Here is a 16981-nt window from a genome sequence, read left to right on the forward strand (position 1 = left end):
CTCCAGAGCGCGTGCGCGGTGTCTGTGTTTGGTGGGGGAGAGGTCGGTGCGCGGGGGCGCATGCGCCGTTCTGTGGCGCCGCTGTTAGGCGGGTGGGGTAGAGAGACCATGGCGGCCACGTTCTTCGGGGAGGTGGTGAGGGCACCATGCCGAGCAGGGGCGGAAGATGAGGAGGAAGAAGACGAGGGGAAAACGGAGACGCCTGAAGACAGGGAGGTCCGGAGGCAGCTGGCGCGGAAGAGGTGAGGTTGTGGGAGTGGGGGCGGTCACTGGACCCTGGTGGTGGCCGCTGGTTCGCGTCCCGGCTGCCCTGGGTCTCGGGGAGCTCGCGGTGGGCCTGGCGAATCCTGCCCCAGGGCTATTGGGCGGGGGTGGGCTCGTGGCGGCCTGCCGCGGTGTCGGGGGACCGGTTGCATTCCTGTGTTTTTTATTTTTATTTATTTTTTTTGTATTTTTCCGAAGCTGGAAACGGGGAGGCAGTCAGAAAGATTCCCGCATGTGCCCGACCGGGATCCACCCGGCACGCCCACCAGGGGGCGATGCTCTGCCCCTGAGGGGCATCGCTCTGCCGCGACCAGAGCCACTCTAGCGCTTGAGGCCAACTTTGCTCCAGTGGAGCCTTGGCTGCGGGAGGGGAAGAGAGACAGAGAGGAAGGAGAGGGGGAGGGGTGGAGAAGCAGATGGGCGCTTCTCCTGTGTGCCCTGGCCGGGAATCGAACCCGGGACTTCCGCACGCCAGGTCGACGCTCTACCACTGAGCCAACCGGCCAGGGCCCATTCCCGTGTTTTTTAAAGGAACTGTTTGAAACTTCCTTGAGTCATGACGCTTGCTCCAGGGCTGCAGTGCTGCATCTTCCTGTGCCAAGTTTGTCATGTATTTGGTTCATGGACATGACAACTCTCTTAAAACTTTTTTAGCCTCTGCCCCGCCCTCATGTGTCAATGCCAGGTGGACGACCTTTTAAAAAACGAATTATTTCCAAACACCCAAGAAATTGGAGAAAATTGAGAAATGAAGAGTTTGCCACGTTTATCTCCCACCACTTCTAAGTGAGTGAGTCCTAGTCACCATGGTCTTTCACCTATACATTTTTCAGAGTTCATCTCAAAGGCTTGTAGGCGTTTTTGCCCATATGCTGTCATCACTCCTAACAAAAGTAATTATTTCTTGATACTGTTTAATAGCCAATCAGTGGTCAAGTTTATCTAGTAGTCTCAGACGTGCTTTTTTGCGGTGCAAATAACAATCTTAACAAGGCCCACACGTTACATTTAGACGTCCTATGTCTTCAGTTTTCTTTCATTTAGAGCACCCCCCCCCCCTTTTTTCTTCCTAGTTGGAGGGATTGGTTGTCCTGTAGGATGTCCCACACTCTGGATTTGTCTGATTGCTTCCTCTGGAAGTCCTCTACATGTTGTTTTCATCACCTGCATTTCTTGTAAACAGAAGTTCCTTTTTAGAGGATTGGTCAGATTCAGGTTCAATATTTTGCTGGCAAGAATTCTTCCAGGGTGGTGTTTGGTGTTTCCCATGACACACTATGTTTGGTTGTCCCACTTTTAGGGGTGCTAAGATTGATTGGTCCATGGGTCAGGTGACAGCTTGATCTCTGTTATAGAGATCTCCTGGACCCTTGTATCAAATGGTTTTCATTCTGTTGTTTCCTGAGGATTATAATTTATAAAATCAAAATTTATATTTTACTTCATTCAAAATTATACTTACAGTAGCTTTTTTTCTCATAATAAGGTATTGTTTATGTTTAAGTTACTTTAGTTTTGCCTTTTGTTTCTCCTGTTAGGGAGGTGCAGCTCCTTCGAAGACAGACAAAAACAACTTTGGAAGTTTCTCTACTGGAAAAATACCCTTGCTCCAAGTTTATAATCGCTGTTGGCAATAATGCAGTAGGTGAGTGGATGTGCATTAGATATTTTGTTAAAAGAATAAAATCTCAAGTTACTTAATTCTTTTCATCATAAAAGATTTTAGATGTCTGTTTTTGTTTTTTATTTAGAAAATTAAATTTAATGATGTGGCATTGATCAATAAGTTTGCATAGGCTTCATGTAAACATTTCTAGAGCATTTTAACTGTTGAGATGTTGTGGGCCCATCACCCAAAGTCAAATCATTTTCTGTCATTGTATATTTGTCCCTCTTTACTCCCCCCACCCCCGGTAACCACTTCAATTTTATCTATGTCCATGAGTCTCATTTTTATATCCACCTGTGTATGAAATTATATAGTTCTTAGCTTTTTCTGATTTACCTCTTTTACTTAGTATAATGTTCTCAAGGCCACCCATTTTAAATATTTTTTTTATAGAGTAACTTTGTATTTGAGTAAAATGTATCATTGTTCATGTGGCCCTGTCTTTTTTGATAAACTTAAAAAATAAGATTTAAAGTATATGGTCTTGGCTTTAGAAACTTAAAAACTCAAGGAAATAGTTCCAGTATGTTCAGATATCTAGGATTCCTTAAGTTCCAGGGTCTGTTTTGGCCAGAGTTGGAGAGGCAGAGATGAGTATATGACCCTTTTTTAGCAATGGTTTTTAAGTGTTTTTGAGTTAATAGGCTTCTTTTAGGACATATGAGAACTCTAAAAATGAACAGTAATCACCAACATCTTGAGTACTTAAGGTCTAAGGTCTTTACATAAATGAATCCGTTTGAGAAGGTGCAGGGTTCAGCCAGAATAATGTACACATGTGAGTGCACGAACCTGTATAGTTTTGAGGGGTTCTCTGAATCAAAGGAGGGCACTCAGGAACTCCAGTTATCATCCTTTGTCCTACAAAGTAGCCCTAGTGCTCGTAGCACAAATACAGATAACTACTGACTCATTTATATAAAGTTTGACCTAAATATTCTAGGTAAATATTGCATTGTAAGAACATTGTGAAATGTGTCAGTAAACTTTGCCAGCTCCTGGTTCTAATGCCACCTGTACTCAGGGCATGGCCTTTTACTTCTTATGGTCTTAGTTTTCTTTTCTGTAAAATGTTGGTGTAAGGTTGATGGCAAAGAATGGCTCTTTTAGCTCTAAAATTCTAGAGTAACTTGAACTTATTTTTTATTGAATAGAAAATGCAACTTGCAGAACTAAACACTAACTTAGTGAATTATTTTTACAGCATTTTTGTCATCATTTGTTATGAATTCAGGAGCCTGGGAAGAAGTTGGTTGTGCTAAACTCTGGAATGAATGGTGTAGAACAGCAGACACCATACATCTGTCCCCCACAGAAGCTTTTTGTGTGTTTTATCATCTGAAGTCAAATCCCTCGGTATGTGGGAGTTCTTGTGTGTTTAAGAAGTAGTTGTGTAGGCATCATTTATGTAGTTAGTATTTGTTTGAATTTTGCATTCCTTTGTATCTACTCTTGGGCTGAGGGATTTTGCCTGTAGGGAGAAAGTAACCACATTGTTTATGTAAATATTAATATGGCACATACAGTGTGTTAGTAAAATTCTTAGAAAATGCTGATACAAGATTTTTAGAAACAAACCATAATAAACATTCGGTATATAAATGTCCTTATTCAAAAAATTGTTTCAGGTCCTGGCCGGTTGCTCATTGGATAAGCATTGGCCTGGCATATAGAGGTTCTAGGTTTGATTGCTGGTCAGGGCACAGGAGAAATGACCGCTGCTTCTCTCTCCCTTTCTTTTCCTCTTCTCTTTCTCTTCCCCTCCCACAGCTAGTGACTCAATTGGTTCAAGCGTGGCCCCGGGCACTGAGGATAGCTCCATCAGAGTATGACAGTGTCAGGTACTAAAAATAGCTTGGTAGTCGAGCATTGGCCCAAGATGGGGTTGCTGGGTGGATCCTGGTCAGGGTGCACGGGGGAGTCTGCCTCACTCTCTCCCCTCCTCTCACCTAAAAAAAAAATTATTTCAGTTGGCAACTCCAAACATGCAAAAATGTATTCATTCTGTCAAAGCAGGGAGGCCCTTCTTTGTTCTTGTATAACCTAGTAGTTAGCCAGTGCCTGGTATGTGCTAGAAGTTCAGTTCATGTTTGTTGAACAAGTGAATGCTTTATGCATTTGAAGTACAGTTCTGTTGATGTCAAGCTTTTATCCTAACCTCATTTGTCCTGATTTTTTTAAGTCAGATAAAACATTCTGTAGCTGATGCTGAGTGACTTCTTTGGAGTACATTTGTCTTAATCTTACTCTTGGGTTCATTCAGAGACTGCAGTGTGCTAGGCAGTTTGGGAGACAAGTCAGGCAGGTGAGGTGGCCAGGCAGGTGGTACGATTCCCCACCTGTTTGTCTGGTAGGGCTTTGTTCCACCGCTGCTGAACAAAGTCAGCAATTCCATAATGCTATAATGCTGCTTATTTCAAAAGGTGGTAAAGAGCAAGTGTTATTCCTGAAACTGCAGAACTTGATTTTGTGGTACTTAGAGTTTGTTTCTGTAGCATGTACTCCAAAGTTACTGAAGTTTCATAAGGCTTTTTATAAAATATCCAGTGTTTTAGGAAATTAATCAGAAAAGTAAACATGTTCTTTATCTGATCCTTAGTGGAAAAGTATCACTGCAGAATAGACAGTGAAGGTCAAGCAGGAATAGTTTTTGTTACTATGTCTAGTTGAACCATTTATTGGTTAGATATCTCTTTTGATTATTTAGAACCTACGTGTGCAACTAATTATATATCCAGTCTTTTGTTCTCCCTACCCCGGAGCCTCTTTTCCCCTCTTGTGCTTGATTTGGGCAGTTGTTAGCGTACCTGGCAATATCTTAACAAAAGACATGGTTGATCTCTGTGGATAATATCTTTCCATAGCATTTATAATCAGGAATCTCATCCTTTTGTGGCCTTGTGGCATGGCAAGTGATTTCACCTGGAGCACCTGGTCTGGAACTTGGTTTCTAAACTGACGCCATCTTCACGGGTGCCAGCAGCAATTCAGGGTACCATTGGGGCTGAGGTGCTGTCAGGCCACGTGTTTTGCTCTGCTGGCACCTGCTGCTTGCATTCTACAGAGTACTGATTTGAGTCTGTGTGAGCTCAGAAGGGCAGCAGGGCTGGGGTCACCCCTATTTTATGAGGAGATTCTGGTGGTCTTGACTGGTGTCTTCAGTGTCTCCTGTTTGACTCTGTCTGCACTTTATTCTCATATTAAACGCCAGTAGTAGCTTGATTCTTTTTCTTCTTTTTAAAATGTTTTAAAATTTATTTTTTAGAGAGAGAGAGGGGGAAGGGGGGAGAGAGAGAAACATCAACTTCTTGTTCTGTTTGTTTATGTATTCATTGGTTGATTCTTGTATGTGCCGTGACTGGGAATCAAACTTGCAATCTTGGCGTATCAAGACAATGCTCTACCCAATTGAACTACCTGACCAGGTCTTAATTCTTACATTTTAAAGAAAAATAAGCCAATAGCAAATTGAGGAAAATAAGTGTTACCTTAAGTAAGTGTGGTTTTCAGCTGCCGGTCTGCCAGAAATTTTGTGCCAGTTGTGAAAGAGTTAACCACCCTGGGGTGAATGAAGATTATAGGCCCAGTGATTATAAACTCTAAAACCTTCATACAGCATCAGGATGGTTGACTCTTTTGTGGGCTGGCATTGGTTAATGAATTGGCGGTTGAAAACCCCAATCTGAGTGTTGTGTTGAGATGTGCACAGCTTTTCTATGGCCATACCATCCTAAACACACCTGATCTCAGATGCTAAGCAGGGTCAGGCCTGGTTAATACTTGGTTGGGAGATGTACATGGTTGGTATCCGTTGACAGTCAGGTGCATGTAAAACTTACTTGCTTGTACAGAACCTTGGGGTGTGTTTTTCAGGTTCTTCTTTGTCAGTGCAGTTGCTACGTAGCTGAAGACCAGCAGTATCAGTGGCTGGACAAGGTGAGAACCATGAGGCGGGAGTGCTTGGACAGCAGGTGTGGCCATTAAAGGTTCAGTATCGACACTTAAACCTGCAGCATCAGATTCTGCAGTGGGGGAAGTATTTGAGTTTCTTCCTTAAAAATATTGTAGGAAATTTTTAGAGAATATAAAAACTAAAAGGATTTATTTAATAAACATAATGAGCATTGTGCTAAAGGTCATAGGTCATAGAATTAGTTGAATTCTTCTCATCCACCTTACTGTTTTGTTTGAAAGAGATACAAGCTACACACATGAAACTTAGCAGTGTTATGGTCAAGGGTGGATATGGCTGTGCTAGACATGCATGGGGATGGGAGACGGTGTGCCACTCATCTGCTGGTCACTCCTGACCCCGAAATTGTATACCCATGTTTTCTAGCATTACGATGAATTGATTGAGGCTTCGTTTTGTGGGAAAACTGTGCACATAGTGTATGCCTAAAAATACAGACTTTTCAGTGAAGAATTTAACTTAATCACAGGTGAAGAAAGTAATGTGAAGGTCACTCAACTAGAAAGTTACAGAACCAAGATCACATCTAGGTGAGGGGACAGCAAGGTGTGTGTTCTGTTTTTTTATGTGTACTTCTACCCCTGCAAGGCATACTACTGTGAGTGGTGTTAGACAAACACCCAGAGGATGTTTCTATTCTATGTCAAAATTATATATATGTTTTATTTAATTTAAAATCAATTTTTGTGTTAGGTTTTTGGCTCTTGTCCAAAGAAGAATATGCAAATAACTATTCTTACATGTCGACACGTTACTGACTATAGAACTTCCGAATCTACTAGCAGCCTTCATTCTCCTTTCTTGAAAGCCCTGAAAACACAGAATTTCAAAGAACCTCCATGCTGCTCACTGCTGGAACAACCAAACATCGTACATGATCTGCCTGCAGCAGGTGCTATTAACATTTGTAATTTACATTGTATCTTGTTATTGTTTTATTGATAATTATTACTTTGAATTTTGGAGATATTTTTGAGGTAGTTTGTTAATGATGATTAATAATGCATTGCTGTTTATTCTCAGTATCTGTAGTTGCTAATACATTCTATTTGATTTGAGTTTTAAAGTTTTTCAGACACAGTCATATGAGAACAGCCTAGAGATCACTGTTGCCCTTCATGACTGCTTTGTTTTTATTTGGCTTTTGGTAGCTCCTCATGTGAGGCAGTATTAGATTAAATTGTTTGTGTATGAAAAGTTAGCAAAGAATGTTTTAATTGTCAAAATAGTAGGTTTCAGATACTGAATCTTGGTAGTTTTAAAATTTTTTGTTCCTGTCACATCATAACAAAATTAGATAATCATTTCAATAATGTTATAATAAATAATTATTAATTAATAAAAGGGCTTTTTCTTTACATGTTTATTAGAATAAATGGCTCAATATTTTATACCATGCTTCATATAGTTATTTACATTTAATTTATTTATAGTCAGGAAATTTTAATCTTATAGCTACTTAAGATGCATCTCAGCAATGTGTTGAAGAAATGCATAATAAACAATGTTTGCCTATACTGTACACCTGAAACTAATACAAAGTACTATTGAATGTAAACTGTAATTGAAAAAAGAACTATTTACAAAGCAGGAGACTACTTAGGAAAATAATCGGCTTTGAAAGAAAATATGCATTATAATTGGTTCAGAATATCATTAAGTGCTTTGATTAAAAGAGGCAACAGAGAACTATTTTTAAAAGCAGTCTATATTATTTAGAGATGTTTAATTTAAAAATCCGCTAATAGAAACTCAAGGTTTTATTTTGTTTATTTGTTTTTTTGCATATTGATAGTTCTGAGTTACTGTCAAGTCTGGAAGATCCCTGCCGTCCTGTACTTGTGTTATACTGATGTGATGAAGTTAGACCTCGTTACAATTGAAGCTTTTAAGCCTGTTCTTTCATCCAAAAGCTTGAAAGCCTTGGTTAAGGTGAGGTTTTCTGTCACTCACTGATGTAGCAAGGTTTACTGTCACTCACTGAGGTACTGTGAATGAACCAACATAATAACACACGTAAATGTATGGTGTTGATTTAAAACTGAAATAACACTTGGAGATCCTTTTTTTCTCCTCAAAATAAAGCTTCCCTTTTTTGTTTTTTAAATTCAGTGAAAGGAGGGAAGGGAGAGAGATAGACTCCTGCATGAGACCCAACCAGGATCCACCCAGCAAGCCCACTGGGGGGGCGATGCTCTGCCCATCTAGCGCCCTTGCTCCCTTGCAACCAGAGCCATTTTTTAGTGCCTGAGGTGGAGGCCATGGAGCCATCCTCAGTGCCTGGGGCCAACTCGCTCCAATTGAGCCTTGGTTGCAGGAGGTTGAGGTGAAAGAGAGAGAGAGAGCGAAGCGAGAGGAGGAGGGTGGAGAAGTGAATGGGCTATTCTCCTGTGTGACCAGGAATCAAACCCAGGACATTCACACAGTGGACCAACGCTCTACCACTGAGCCAACCAGCCAGGGCAAAATAAAGCTTCCTAATCTGAAGGTTTGAATTTGATTGCCTCCTCTTTCATGGCTATGCCTCTGTGCTGTGGGGGATATTTTATCTGTGTGTGATAGGTTTATGCCCTGTGCTTAAATTCAGGTGGCTTTGTAGAGAGAGGGCTTTGATGTTGAAGTTTCTGTAACTAATTAATTTAGAAGGTTGGTAAATTTTGAGAAGGCATTTAATTAGTTTGGAATTAATTTGGAAGGTGGTAGTTTCTAAGAATGCATAACATGGATCAAATTATTGTAACATCTGTTTATCTAATTTTGCCTGGGACTAGATATGTGAAGATGAGGTGAACCTGTTCCCCTGCTTTCAGTTAGTTTTGTCTGGGCTCTTGCCCAAGACAATCCATATTGGAACATAGACACCAAAAGTTCTGCCCATAATTTCAGGTTATTTAGGAACTCCCCTCTTTTCCCACAGAGATTTCCTGAAGGTCCATGGATTCCCAGTTTGAGAATAACTTTCTTAAAGGGAAGAGGTTGTAACAATGTTCTGCAGACTGTTTTATTCTAGTGTGACTGTTAGTGTTAAGACAATGTTTCTGTTGTGTTGGAGTTAGCTCATTTCACTGGTCTCAAATGAGTTTTCTTGCTAGAGTGTCAGTTTTTTGTGGAACAGGCCATTTTGGTATCCATCGTTTGTCACATTCCTGGCATGTAGAAGATGGTCCTCAGTAGCCAACTGTTGAATTAATAAGGAAAACTGTAAAATTCTAATGTAGTATAATTCAGGTACAGTTGGCGTTTCGTGTCCATGGTTGGCAGGGCCAAATGACTACATTAACCTACTCCTTTTTACGTGAGGGACTTGAACATCGCAGGATCTTGGTGTCCTGGAGGAGTCTGGGAGCCAGTCCCCTGTAGATACCGAGGGGTGACTAAATAGCTTTCAGATCAGCTAGAGCAGCGATTTTCAACCAGTGTGCCGCAAAAGATTTTATAACATGCAGTTCCTGACTAGTCAGGGGCACTGACCTCTTTTCTCTTAGATTGTAAAAAAAAAAAAAAAAGGATACCAGTCAATACAACAATAACCATCCAGTCAGTGAATCAGAATTATACCTTTTTTTTGTCGGATCAGCAAAATATTTTTTGGTGTGCTGCAGAATTTTAGTAATTAGGTTATGTGTGCAATGAGATAAAAAAGGTTAAAAATTGCTGAGCTAGAGTAATGGATAATCTTTCTGACAAATTGAGTTAATTCATATATAGCATCTCTTCTGAAGTAGATACTAATAGTTGTGTTTGCTCCTTGGTTAATTGATCGGCTCTTCACACTTGAGGGCAGGGCTGGGGCCAGTTTGTGCGCTTTGCGGCATGGTGCTCAGCACTCTGGCGCTTCACAGATATTTGGGTGCGCTTATTCTGAGAACTGTAAACCATGTGTCATACAGCGTTTAAGTCAACTTTTGGCTTTTAAGAGTGTTCTTTGAAGGGGACATTTTAAAATCTTTCATTTTTTACATTAAGCATAAATATTTATGGGAAGATGCATCGGGTAGTTGTTCTGAAGAGTGGTTTTCTCGGTGACCACATATCGTCATCCTGAGTTCATAACCTCTGTTGACCTAAAAGTGGTATTTGATTAACACGATGGAATTCTTGAGTGCCTACTGCGAGGACCGCCCAACACTGGGCAGTCCAGCTCTGTGGGGCCTCAGTGGCATGGGTGTGGTCATGCCGGACCAGCAGAGGGCATGTTGTGAGCCAGGCCAGGGGAGGGGAGGTCAACAGGAGGAAAGGCTCCACTGGGAAAGTGGCACTTGAGCTGGATTTGAAAGATGGGGGACTCTTAGTGGATGGACATGCGCAGAAGGCCGTGGAGTGTGCCCAGGTGTAGGCGAGCTCAGGGGGCACGAGAAGAATGGTGATGAGCGAGGCCCTGGGCTCCAGAGGGAGTCGGGGCTCACAGTGGAGAGGGCCTAGCTAGAACATGGTGTCTGCCTAAGACTTCAGAGGGCCTGCAGTGACCAGGACAGTCCTCAGCAAGCTGTGGGCATTGAGAGGCCATGCTTAGATGTGTGACCTACTTGCCTTTTTGTTGGGAAGAGGTGGTGAACGCAGCACCCTTTCCTGCAGGGTGCAGGGACTGGGCTGCACGTTGTTTCTGAGCTCAGTCTCACTGTATTAACATTGTATCCTCCCTTTGCAGAACATTCCCCAGAGCACAGAGATGCTGAAGAAGTTGGTGAAGACAAATGAAGTTCAGAGTAACATATACACGTGATTCCAGACAGTTTTGTCATATGTGACCTGTCTGTTCCTTTTTGGGGAGCAACTGCACTGTGTCATAGGTTCCTTTTCTTCTAGGGGGTATTTTGAGGGTGTTATAAACACAATAAACTTATTTTAAATTCATTATAGTTAGAGTTCCTTTTTTATGGTGGTCTGTTCATGGCTGAAATAAGGCAGATGTATTTCTTTATCCAGTAGGTGGGAGTATTGTTTTATTTGAATATTTTGAGATAATGTAGTTAAAATTTTTAAAAGCTACAGGTTGTAGTTTTATGCCAAAGAACAGTTAATTTGGTGCAGAAATTCTCTGTTCTGAGAGTTGATGACTTGTTGGTGATTCCTACCTAATACATGGAAAGTTTCTGACTATTTTATGAGTTCTGCAATTTTTGTTTTTTTGTATAAAAGTTGATGATAAGGAAACAAAGTTATGTATTTGCTGAAAATGAAGCAAAAATAATGTTGCTTTTCATCACTTCAGTAATATCTGACAGGTAACCTATTCACCCAGACTTTCCCAGGACTCTCCTGCAGGGTTAACTGCGTTGGTACGATCAGTACTACTGGATGTTACTGTTAGAATGTGACTTAGGTCATGAACTGGAAGTAGCTATACTACTTCACAAAATCACAAACTAAAATGTGTTAGTGGAAATAAATTTTAAAATGGTGGAGTTTAAAAATGCTTCTTATCCTTTTTGTTTATTGAATCATTTATACAGATTTAGACATCTTACCCATTTATATCTTCTAGATTCAGTTTATTTACTATTGCTGGTAGTGGTTGGAGGTGGAGTGGGAGGTACTGTTTCCTGACCCCTCAGGGTGTGCTAGTTTTCTTCCCGTAGTGAAATATGGAGGTTTGGTGTTGGGACCATGTATGAATGTGTCCTGATGATGGAAATAGAAGTGTTTTCTTTGTTGCAAAAAAGCTCACATCCATTTAGAAATGTGTTTGAGGAGCCTGGAGGTGACATCAGTAGAATGAAAAGATGTAAAGATCTAGATCTATTGAATTTTTTTTTAATCTTATTTTTATTAATTTTAATGCAGTGACATTGATAAATCAGGGTACATATGTTCCGAGAAAACATCTCCAGATTATTTTGACATTTGATTATGCTGCATACCCCTCACCTAAAGTCAAATTGTCTTCTGTCACCTTCTATCTGGTTTTCTTTGTGCCCCTCCCCTCCCCCCACTCCCTCTTTCTCCTTCCTCCCCCCTCCCCCACCCCCCCACCCCCATTACCATCACATTCTTGTCTATGTCTCTGAGTCTCATTTTTATGTCCCATCTATGCATGGGTTCATATAGTTCTTAGTTTTTTCTGGTTTACTTATTTCACTCCGTATAATGTTATCAAGGTCCATCCATGTTATTGTAAATGATCTGATGTCATCATTTCTTATGGCTAAGTAGTATTCCATAGTATATATGTACTAAAGCTTTTTAATTCACTCGTCCACTGATGGACACTTGGGCTGTTTCCAGATCTTCGCTGTTGTGAACAATGCTGCCAGAAACATGGGGGTGCATTTCTTCTTCTGGAACAGTTCTATGTTGTTCTTGGGGTATATTCCTAAAAGTGGGATAGCTGGGTCAAAAGGCAGTTCGATTTTCAATTTTTTGAGGAATCTCCATACTGTTTTCCACAGAGGCTGCACCAGTCTGCATTCCCACCAGCACTGCAGGAGGATTCCCTTTTCTCCACATCCTCGCCAGCACTTATTCTGTGTTGTTTTGTTGATGAGCGAGTGCCATTCTGACTGTTATGAGGTGATATCTCATTGTGGTTTTAATTTGCATTTCTCTAATGATTAGTGATGTTGAACATTTTTTCATATGCCTGTTGGCCATCAGTATGTCCTCTTTGGAGAAGTGTCTATTCATTTCTTCTTCCCATTTTTTTTTTTTGGTATTTTTCTGAAGTTGGAAACGGGGAGGCAGTCAGACAGACTCCCGCATGCGCCTGACCGGGATCCACCCAGCATGCCCACCAGGGGGCGATGCTCTGCCCATCTGGTGCATTGCTCTGTTGCAACCAGAGCCATTCTAGCGCCTGAGGCAGAGGCCATAGAGCCATCCTCAGCACTCGGGCCAACTTTGCTCCAATGGAGCCTTGGCTGCGGGAGGGGAAGAGAGAGACAGAGAGGAAGGAGAGAGGGAGGGGTGGAGAAGCAGATGGGCACTTCTCCTGTGTGCCCTGGCCAGGAATCGAACCTGGGACTCCTGCACACCAGGCTGATGCTCTACCACTGAGCCAACCGGCCAGGGCTTTTTCCCATTTTTTGATTGGATTGTTTGTTTTTCTGGTGTTGAGATTTACAAGTTCTTTATAAATTTTGGTTATTAATCCCTTATCAGACGTACTGTCAAATATGTTCTCCCATTGTGTAGTTTGTCTTTTTATTCTGTTCTTATTGTCTTTGGCTGTGCAAAAGCTTTTTAGTTTGATATAGTCCCATTTGTTTATCCTGTCTTTTATTTCACTTGCCTGTGGAGATAAATCAGCAAATATATCGCTGCGAGAGATATCAGAGAGCTTACTGCCTATGTTTTCTTCTAAGATGCTTATGGTTTCATGGCTTACATTTAAATCTTTAATCCATTTTGAGTTTATTTTTGTGAATGGTGTAAGTTGGTGGTCTAGTTTCATTTTTGTGCAGGTAGCTGTCCAATTTTCCCAGCACCATTTATTAAAGAGGCTGTCTTTACTCCATTGTATGCCCTTACCTCCTTTGTCAAATATCAGTTGTCCATAGAGCTGTGGGTTTATTTCTGGGTTCTCTGTTCTGTTCCATTGATCTGTGTGCCTGTTCTTATGCCAGTACCAGGTTGTTTTGAGTACAATGGCCTTGTAGTATAGCTTGATCGATGAACCTTTAACTGGACTCACCAAGAAAAAAAGAGAGAGGACTAAAATAAATAAAATGAGAAATGAGAGTGGAGAAATAACAACTGACACAATAGAAATACAAAATATTTTAAGACAAGACTATGAAGAACTGTATGCCGAAAAACTAGACAACCTAGATGAAATGGATAAATTCCTTGAAACGTACAATCTTCCAAAAGTCAATCTGGAAGAATCAGAAAACCTAAACAGATCGATTACACCAAATGAGATCGAAACAGTTATCAAAAAACTCCCAACAATGAAAAGTCATGGGCCAGATGGCTTCACAAGTGAATTCTACCAAATATTCAAAGAACTAACTCCTATCCTTCTCAAGCTATTTCAAAAAATTCAAGAGGAAGGAAGACTTCCAAGTGCCTTTTATGAGGCGAGCATAATTCTGATTCCAAAACCAGGCAAAGACAACACAAAGACAGAAAACTATAGGCCAATATCCCTGATGAATATAGATGCTAAAATCCTCAACAAAATATTAGTAAACCGGATCTAGCAATATATGAAAAGAAGCATACATCATGATCAAGTGGGATTTATTCTTGGGAGGCAAGGCTGGTACAATATTCGCAAATCAATCAGTGTGATTCATCACATAAACAAAAGGAAGGAGAAAAACCACATGATAATTTCAATAGATGCAGAAAAAGCATTTCATAAAATTCAACACCCATTCATGATCAAAACTCAACAAAGTGGGAATACAGGGAACATACCTCAACATGATAGATCTATTGAATTTTAAGGCCAAAGTATCCAGACAGATAAGAGCAAAACAATTACCTGTCTTGTCCATCAGCTTTTACAGCCTAATACCTGCACTTGATCTTGGAGTCTTAAAGCAACCACCGTCCATTTCTCATGAGTCTGCAGGTCGTATGGGTGCTCCTGCTAGTTTGTGCCATGAGCAGCTGGTCCTGGCTTCCGCATCTATAGTCAAGTGTCTGACGTGAGTTGGCAGTGGCCTTGCTGATCTAAGATGGCCTTGAATGGTGTGATTAGGCTGTCTTCTGCATGTTACTCTTGTGTCCCCAGGAGGCTTGCCCAGGCATTTCTCATGATGATTGCATGGGAGCAAAAGAGGTGACGGCAACTTGGAAGTGTCTTTTCAAGCCTTTATATGAGGTTTGTTGCAATCCCAATTTGGTCATGTGCAGAGGCAGTATGGGGCAGCACCACTCAAAAGGTTTGAGTGGGGGGGCGTGAGCGATTGGGGCCATTAATAGAATCAACCTGGCTGCATCTGCTCTCTGACCACAGTTATTCACTCATGTCTCCCAGCCTCTTGCAAAATATGCACATTCCTGTCCTAGGACACCCAGAGTCTTATCCATTTATATCAGGCTTGAAGTCCAGGGTCTTGTAATCTAGATGCGTCTTCTACAGAAACCTACAAAGTAAATAGTCAAGTTATCCTTTCTGTACCAAGTGCACAGCAAAGATACATGACACACTAAAATCAACTGTTTAATGTTTTGCTCCTGCCCTTCCTGGTACAGGCCTAGAAAAGCCTGTTTCACAAATGATGGCGCCCAGGCCCGTGGTGGTGGGGCATAGTAGGGTCAAACCTTGGTAAGCAAGTGCTGTGCACCGCTCTGCTTTTCCTGCTGGCCTGCCCCATCTGAGGCTGCGGTGCGAGGTTCCTGGCCTCCTGGCTGGAACCACCCAGAAGACTGGAAGCCCTATGGCCACCAGAGACCAGGCTCAGCCTCACCGGGAGGGAAATGGTCCAGAGGAAGCAGGTTCCTGGCTCCAGCCATCCTGCACCTCGAGTCACAGCTGGTGGACCTGGGGGCAGACCAGCAGCCTGTGACCAGGCCATACTGACACTGGCAAGGCCATTGAGTTGTGGTATGGCCGAGCTCTGCTCGCGGGTACCCGTCATAGGCCTCTGTGGAGGGTGTGCTCCAGCTCCGGACACCCCTGGCTCTCCTGACCCCCATCCCCTCCTCTGAATTCACAAGTCTCTGTCAGGCACCGGGTTCCTCCCAGGCCAGTTTGAAAGTTGTGGGGAGGAGGCTGGATCGAGTAAGGGTCCCAGACTCTAGTGCTGGGGAGGAAATTAGAGGTCGTGTGGCCCATGGCTCAGACACATGTCAGGCTAGGAATCTGCAGGTGTTTAGTTAAGGGTTAGATACACTGAAAAAGGAGAATTGGCCTCAGAACTGTGTTCCAGGTCAGTGGTTTCCAATGGCCGGTTTGTAGACCAGCGCTGGTCTGCCAGAAAATAGAACCTCTATATAGCATCAAGGTGGGTAACTCTTCTGCTGATCAGCACGGAATTTCTGACAGATGGGTCCATCGTCCATGGACGGGTGGTCAGAAACGACTGCAAGGGCAAATGTTACAGGGACGCCTATTGGGAATGTCAGGTCCTCTGCAGCCTGGTGAGGCCCTGCCAGCGGCAGCTAGATGCCAGGGCGGCTGTCAGTGCATGTCCACCCGCTGCATTGAGTCAGCATCCAGTGTCGCCTGCGAGACCTGGCCCCCAGACCCCACAGCCAACACTTGGCGCCAGCCGGCTCAGCCAAGACAAACCCTGCCTTCAGGCCTGGCGGTCCAAGCTGGTTTCTGGGCTTGCCCAGAAGAGGTTGGGTTTCTGTCTTTGATTCTAGAATGTTGCCAACTTCAAGAGGTACTGGGCCTACGGCATAGGCCCCAGACACCCAGCCCGCCCTGTTCATGAGACACATGCCCACAGTGGGGTCCCTGGGCCAGACAGGGCACTGGGCACCTCCAGGGCCTTCTCACGACTGGACCCTGAGCTCCACACCATGGTCTTGCTCTGTGAGTGCTCTGAGCAGTGGGGGTCTTCATAGGGTCAAGCGTGGGCCTTTGATGTTTGTAACAAAACAACTTGAGTCTTGGGCTGCCATGTGGCTGCCAGACCACTGAGTGGGGCTGGCGGTGACTCAGAAATTCCGCTGCACGTCCTCCAGCGGCTGCAGTGCTGGACTCAAACCACATATTAATAACCTGGCCGCCTGCTCAATCTCTTAATATTAGAATGTGAGATTGCTCATATATTCATGTCTATACCTTGTAAACTCGATATTAAACATGACCGATACCAAAATAGCTCCAAGTGTATTTATTTCAAAGGAAGTAGAGTGATTTACATCTGAATCCTCATAATCTCAGTGAACTTTAAAGGTGCCCTGAGAAAAGGGAAAAAACCACCATGCAATTATTCCTGCAAGTTCACAGAAGTGTTTGGACTTTTAAAGAGATGAAGTCTGTTCTGTTAAAAAAAAAACAAAAAAAACTTTAAAATATTTATAACCACAAAAGCATTGCTGCTTTTTTGACTAATGATCTGCTTAGAGTTCTGACTAAATCATCATCCCATTTTTCTCCCTAAGATTCTATGCTTCCATCAACAGATGTGCTACAGTTCTCCCTGTTTCTAGAATCCACAGCCTCCTTCCTG

The 16981-nt window shown here is 42.5% G+C and overlaps 1 protein-coding gene across 1 annotated transcript; it reads left to right on the forward strand.

The window, feature by feature from the left end:
- Positions 1-56: 56 nt before the first annotated feature.
- Positions 57-10760, forward strand: PSMG1 (proteasome assembly chaperone 1). Its single transcript, XM_066370180.1, has 7 exons — positions 57-242; positions 1803-1909; positions 3138-3289; positions 5807-5869; positions 6600-6798; positions 7702-7838; positions 10555-10760. Exons 1-7 carry the CDS (start codon positions 61-63, stop codon positions 10627-10629), a joined length of 915 nt encoding a protein of 304 aa, XP_066226277.1. The 5' UTR covers positions 57-60; the 3' UTR covers positions 10630-10760.
- The last annotated feature ends 6221 nt before the right edge of the window (positions 10761-16981 follow it).

This window comes from Saccopteryx leptura, chromosome 2, assembly GCF_036850995.1.
Source record: "Saccopteryx leptura isolate mSacLep1 chromosome 2, mSacLep1_pri_phased_curated, whole genome shotgun sequence".
NCBI classification, from domain to species: domain Eukaryota; kingdom Metazoa; phylum Chordata; class Mammalia; order Chiroptera; family Emballonuridae; genus Saccopteryx; species Saccopteryx leptura.